The sequence below is a fragment of the Buceros rhinoceros genome, unplaced genomic scaffold (assembly GCF_000710305.1).
Source record: "Buceros rhinoceros silvestris isolate BGI_N320 unplaced genomic scaffold, ASM71030v1 scaffold43713, whole genome shotgun sequence".
NCBI lineage: Eukaryota > Metazoa > Chordata > Aves > Bucerotiformes > Bucerotidae > Buceros > Buceros rhinoceros.
Genome location: NW_010403845.1, coordinates 467 through 7,654, shown reverse-complemented (window position 1 = coordinate 7,654; position 7,188 = coordinate 467). Strand labels below are relative to the sequence as shown.

General features: G+C 38.3%; 1 protein-coding gene across 1 annotated transcript in view; it reads right to left on the bottom strand.

The window, feature by feature from the left end:
- The window catches only part of LOC104490809 (glycerol-3-phosphate dehydrogenase 1-like protein), a gene marked incomplete at its 3' end in the record, with an annotated part of 6,428 nt that extends 3,457 nt beyond the window's left edge, over nt 1-2,971 (bottom strand). Inside the window, exons 1-2 of the mRNA XM_010133147.1 lie at nt 2,800-2,971; nt 1,314-1,454 (exon numbers count right to left, since the gene is read on the bottom strand). Coding sequence (XP_010131449.1) covers nt 1,314-1,454; nt 2,800-2,907 — 249 coding nt within the window. The remainder of the gene's footprint in view (nt 1-1,313; nt 1,455-2,799) is intronic.
- Between the last annotated feature and the right edge of the window lie 4,217 nt (nt 2,972-7,188).

Here is a 7,188-nt window from a genome sequence, read left to right as displayed (position 1 = left end):
CCCCCCCCCCCCCCCCCTTTTATTTAAACATAGCTGATAATCAGGACTCCTGTTAAAACACAAGTAATCAATACCCAGAGCAATAATCCCAAGGGAATATAGGCACAGGCTCTGACTTCAGATATGCTGGCATAAGTCCTCATTTACTCCACCCATTTCTTTAGTTATTCCTATCACTAAGGACACGAGAACATAAACTACATTCAGCAAATTAAAAGATAAAGTTTATCTTGAGCTTACAGAAGAAACAAGCATAAAGGGACTACTTCAAAGCAGCAAACTTAAGGGCATCTAGGACAGTTGTGTAGTTTTGATGCTATGCATTCAGCTCTTAACACTGCCTTATTTTATCCTTCTACAACATGAAAAGTTTTTCTGCAAAATGCAGCAAGTGCTCTTGGGAAGCATTACTTTTTCATACATCTCAGCAATATATCAGGTCAGCACTGACAAAACAATGCAGATTTGATGGGCTTAGTCAGCCAAACTAAAGAGACAAGTTTGCAGTAAGTAGTGATAGGGGGTTTCTGTTCTTTTTAAGCACCAATCCATAAATGTATCTTTTTCCAGAAATTACAGTAAACAGAGAATGTGTGCTGAGAAAATGGCCTACTCTCAACTAAGTACAAAACAACAACAAACCAGAATCTTCCAAACCTTGTGGAAATAGCTTATTCTTTGCAGCTAAACACACGGGGAAAATAAAACCAAACAACAAACAACCCCCCAAATCAAACAACCAAACAAAAAAAGTGCAGCTCATCCACATTTAAAAATTCTCCTGCCACCAAAACTACAAACACTCCAACACTCCAAGGAAACACTTCATGCACCTCTGCCCCCTCCTATTTCCAATTCTCAAAGTCTTTTTGGGCCACGCTGAACAGACTCTCTTGTTGCAACATAATATTTGACATGAAGAGACCACTATCCTCTAATTCACATTACATTCTCTCAGTTCTTAAAATCATCAACTCAGTGCGCGGGACGGGTTTTAACAATCAAAGCATTATGCTTGTGCTCTGTTCTTCATCTAATGATGTGTTTGGAAACAAGATTGAAAGCTTGGTGGTGCAAAACTTATTCATTCTCTCTTTCTTTTTAAAAGTCTTGTGAACAGCCTCGTTTTCCTCTTCCTGCAAGTGCTAGCCTAAAATAAAACACCATGTAACGATCCACTAATGACCGAGATAAACTTTAATCTTGCATCTAGAAAGGTTTAACAATCAAGTGGATAATGCAAAGAGACTTTTCATACCAAAATACCAAGCCATGACACATTCTCAGTTATTAATGCATAGTATTTATTATACCTTTATGAGAGATATACCAAGTGCTTTCTTGGGTACTCGTCCTGTGATTTCATCACAGACTTTATGAATAAACTGATGAGGAATGACAAAAACCAGCAAGTCTGCATCCTGTACAGCTTCTTTAAGGTTTGGGACAGCAACCTGTGTAGTTATGGGAGAGAAAGGCCACATAACTTCTTAAAATTAACACTACACACAAGCATTATCTGATAAGTAAACATACATTTTTGTCTTATACTGAATGCTACAAACTACTGTGCTTCATCATTGAAATTAAGCAGTAACATAAAGTTCTCAGAAGAGCAAAAGAATTTCAGCTTTCAAACAAGCTATTTTATGTCTTGAAAGGAGCATCTTCACAGCCACCAGCATGGTTAGTGACACAAAAATTTAAAATGTTCCATAACATTCAAACATGTACTTTGAGTAAGAAAATATAAAATAACAAGCTGCCTTCTCTGACAAAATAATCTCAAGTTTTGATAAATTACCGCATGCAGAAAAGTAGTTTCTTAGTGCCTTATACACTCAACTTTCTTCTCCAGGCCTCCTACACCTAATAGTTTATATCCTCTTTCTCTGTACCCATAAATTTTGTTTAACCTTTAAAAAGGTGAACTCCTTTGAAGTCACTTTCCAGACTCGAGGTTTCTGAATACTTGATGACCATCACAATTTTTAACACTTAGATTTAAAATGTAGCAATAAGCTGTTAGTATGGATAAAGAGAACAAACTTTAACGAGCAGGTAGTGGACAGCGGAAACACCACACTTGCTGAAGGCAAACAAAAAACTGCAGTGCACAGCAATTCGTGTTTTTACTGCCCAAACTCTCTACTGAAGTGTCAGCTGCTGCAGTTTCTTCCTTGCCCCCACTCTTGGGGGCAAGAGTGACCACCTGCCCACCTGACATCATGTTACACCAACACACGATAGATAGAGACCCCTGTTCTGCCCTGGCAATGCTACATCTAGCATGCTGATCTGACTGTACATAGTTGAAACACAACTGAGAACCAGATAAGCTGCAAACACCTTGCAGTTTGCTTGAGAAATACTCTAGTTCTCATCCTGTAACACTTTCTAAGAGTTTCAGAGTACCTGAAATCCCTTCAGTTCTCACTGACCAGCCAGCTCCTTTCCACAGTTGAGGCCAAATTTTTTTTTTAATGGATATGGTCAGAGCTGTTAATCTGGCACTCGTTCTCACATTTGCTTCCCTATACAGAAGCTGAAGTAACATAAAAGACAATAGTGAGACTGAAAAAAAAAACAAAAAAAAAAGGGAGTATGGTACATTGGATTTACCTACCTGCAAAATTCTGTAATTTTACTTGTTCAACCCTCTGATCTCATCAGCAAAATAGCAGACAGTCTGAAATACTACAAACCCTAAAGATGTAACAAAACAAATTTCTACCTCCATTCAACAGCAGGAACAATATTCCCTCTGCTCTGTACTAGAATTTATCTTCTGAGCCTTACCACATTATCTGGCAGCTTGTATCCAGGAAGATATTTTACATTTTCATGTTCATTATTTATGATATCTGTCAGCTTTCTCCCATTAATATTCTCCTCGAAAACCCACATCTTCACTGTGGAAGCAAACTTTTGCAATTTTTTTACATTATTGCCTATTATTTTGGCAACTGCAGAACCCCTGCAAGAAAGGGAAGAAAAAAAATTATTTGGCTCTAGAAGAAAGAGGCTGACTTTAAAATAAACAGTAATTCACAGGTCATTGGACCAGTTACTATGTAGCATTTCCGATCTAGCAAACCAAGTAGAAAAATACACTACTTGTTCACACATGCTGCTTCCTCTCAAATATATCCAGACTAGCTTGGACTGAAGCATTTACTGAAAAGGCCCTTACTTACTTTGTCTGCTTAGTGGCTATCCAGTGAGAGTTTGGGTTACTGTATTTCATGAATGAAATGGATTGTATCTTCAAAGCAACAGTAAAAGTGACATACTCAATTTTTGAAAATGGATCATTTTCACCTTTAAGAAATGGGAAGCTTGCTTTGCTGAGATGGCTGACCAATCAATTACTGTACAATACTGATATGCATTTAAAGCCAAGAAGCATTTAAATCTTGCCTAAGTTATAAGCTTTATGGTTATGCTGCCAACCTCATGAAATTTAACTGTTGGAATGGCATCCTCTGAATTTGTCAGCAGAAAATTCCATTACTGTTAGCCACATTTTTTTCCCCCAAGAACAGCACACAGTAAAACCTGTAGGACAGTGATCAATTTCACCGCTTAAATGTCTAAGCAACAATGAAATTATGAAGCTACATACAAGAACAGGAACAAACATAACTTTCCCTTCCACTCCTAGCCTAAACACTATATGGAAGGAAAAGATGCCATTTTATAAAACCTGTTAACCTAACTTCCTTTCCTGAGACAAGAAAGTGCCTTCATAATTATTGATAACCTACTAAACAGACTAAAAAAAAAAATTATAGGAAGATGCTATAAAATTACAGAAAGTCACCGATCTGAGGCTTACATGTGTGCGTGTGTGGAAACTGTACACTACACTCACACACTCCCCTAAATTTATTACGGACATTGCTTGTAATGAACTCATTGCTGGCAACTAAACCAAATAGATGAATTCTGCTTCAAGAGCTTTTAATACGGCACAACTCATTGTGCTCTATTAAAGATGTGTGCTATGACAGGCCTATGGTCACTTTCAAAGCAGTGGCAGAAAAAAATTATGGTATCCTAAGCAGACCTTTAGTTAAACCATAAAACTGTATGTCTTAAGAGGCTGGAATTTATTTCTCTGGTAACACTTCACACACTACAAATTCCCCTGGGAAGCCACAATTGTCAGCCATCTCTTATCAAGCTCATATTCTAGACCTGCACGCAAACAGAGTGGTTTCCAGTGCAATGCTGGACAACTCACCAGCGCAACTCCCAGATTTCAGATCCACACGAACAGTACGAATCCCATGCAATACAACACAGGTATGTGTTCCTCAGAAAGTGCTTTGAGTTCCTGGAACAAAAGCACACCTACTACTGCCTTACATACAAAGTCTGGATCCTGGCAACTCACTGTCTTCAGTTTTGAACTTCATTCTGCGTGCTTAGTGTTAATAAAAAAAGACAGAAACAACTGATTCAGCAGCTGTCCAACTGGGATTTTCAAACAGTTTGCCAGCATAAAGTTTGGCAGAGTGTACTACCTGAGTGATATATTAATTCCATTACTATTTAACACTTAAATGCCTTAGTTGTCTTATTTTCTGCCTCTGAATGTAGTATTAAAAAAATTAAGATTTGCCTAGTTTTAGTTCCTGATTTCAAGAAGACTCCTGACTGGCTTCTCTGGTTTCTCATTTCCTCTTACATTGCAACAACTGCTGTAGGACTTGAATTAAGTAAGGTCAAACAACAGACACCAAGTCCAAGATTGCTCTGTACAAGATTAAACACGAGGTCCCTACACCTCTTAATTCAACAAGCAAGCCTATATTCTCTTCTGTGACCTAATATTCCTCAGTGTGTACTCTGAAATAATTTACTGAAATGTCTGGCTTGTCTAGTATATTCTTGACACATCACAAGGCAAAGGAATGGGAAATCTTGCCGATGTATTCCTGGCAACAACAGTTCTAGTGTGAGCTAGGTTGCAAGACCTGGTGCCTGCAGCAGCTCAGTTACAGAAGAAAAACCATAGTGAAAGATTCCCTCATAAACAATATGCACATGCAGATAATACCATTAACTCTAGCTCTACCACTTGGACCTGTCAAATCACCTCAATTAAGCTACAAGTTTTACCCTCCATTTTTCTACAACAAGTTCCTAGCTGTATAAACCCCTCTGTCCCAGTAAACTTCTCATCTCTTCCCAAACCCTACAGCTTCTGTTCAAGTTGGTCAGTCAGATTAATTAACAACTGGTCCCAGCAAAACAGACAGGGATAAATTCTGGCTGTGCACACCTTGCTAACCTACCCTGGAAAGTGCTATCAGAAGAGCAGAATACAGCTCATGCCCCAAGCAGCATCTCCAGTGTTTTAACTGAATGTGGGCACTGTCCTTGAATCCTGAGGCTCCCAGGTATATTCCCAATGTGTACTCTCTTCACATTCAAGAAAGCTTATTTTGTCCCCTATCTTAAAGATCCTAACACAATCATTTATCCACCAGCTAAGCAACCCTAAAGGGGCAAGGCCAGCAAAAAGCATGGCTCCTGCACTTCGGTGCCTTGCAAGCCATCTGTCCAGTCCGATGATCTTCCACGAGGTGTCAAGTGATCCCTGCCAAGTCAGCTTCACTGTTAAGGTGACCTTCCCCACAGCAAACCAACCAAACAAGTCTCGCTGGAAGTAGTTCACCGTAAAAGGTGACTGGTTCAACCAGAGTCACTGTCATACCAAGCTCCTTTAGTGTTTTGGGGTTTTTTAATCCTAGATGTAGGTTAAAGGGCTATGAGAAGACAAAGACATCTGTCTCAGAATACCAATGCATACATATGCTTCAATTTCTATTTACCTCCTTTTGAGCATTAAATGCTTCCACTTTAGAACCACAGAACTCCATACAGAACATGCACACAGATACATAAATTAAGTCCTATTTAGTTCAATGTTTGTGTATGTTATTGAATCATGGTGCTCTCTGCAGTCAGGATTTGGTGTCTGTCATTCCTTGGATTCCAAGGAAGAAATTGCCTACCTCTCCAAGAACTATTGTTTTCAGAAACATTTGGGTGGAGGGGGATGGGAGAGCTGTTGCATATTTGCAATTTAAAATTTTTTATTACTTTGGTTTCTGCTTTCCTGCCACAAAAAAAAAGCCATACTGCTATCAAATATGAAATAAGCTATCAGTTATTTGAATACATTTATCCATAAAAGAAAGGAAAAAAGCTGATGCGTGGCAATAGCATTATCCCTTTCTCTCCGCATCACAGATACAGGTATTTTGCCACCCAAATATCCACCATGTTAGGCAGGAGCTTTTCTTCTAATTAACTGATCCAATAAGGTGAAAACAAAATGTATCCAAACATGGGGTTTGCTAGTAGGTTAATATCTACAAATCCTTTTGCTTCTGCAAATGCATTTTACAGTGAATCAAATATAAACACAGTCGAACTTCCTCTAAAACTTTTTGCTAGATTTCACATATGGAAGAATGGCACCAATACTCTTAAAAGATATTGACAGGTCTAACGACTTAATTTCCTTCTGACATATTTTGCAATGCACAGTATCTCCTTGTTCATCTTACAAGCTAGTGCAGGGAAAGCAAGAGATAGTGCACTGAAACGTCAGCCATTCTCTCAACAAGCCATCACAAAGAAAACCACAAATTGGCAGTTCCTGATATTACTATGTAAAACAGCACCAAAAGCCAATTGCAAGGAGGGGGCAGGGGGTGAGCACAAGTCTGACATCATCTTGATAAAAGGCTGTTGAGTTTTGTTTAATGAACTGCAGTACCTTGCTCTACACCAAACTCCTCTGTATTTAGATTTATCTTAAAAACCAGAATATGTTTAAAAAACAAAAATATGTTTAGCATTAGTAATTAAAGTGACCAACTGTGATGATACAATTATATTACACATTGTACTTATTCATTGTAAATAGGGATGCAAGGTAAAAACAGTGATCAGGAATGGTAGAGAAACTGAAGCAGCAAGATAAAGGATTAACACGATGCTCCTCTTAGAGCATCTTAGAGGAAACAGTAGTAAATCTATTGCTTTCAGTGGATATAACAGCAAGTTTATTTAAGTCTATAAGCTAGTGATAGATGAAGCAATAAAACCTTGTCTCAAGCCTTCAGTATACCTCAGCATAATCCATATGAAAAATAAAAGTTATTTCCA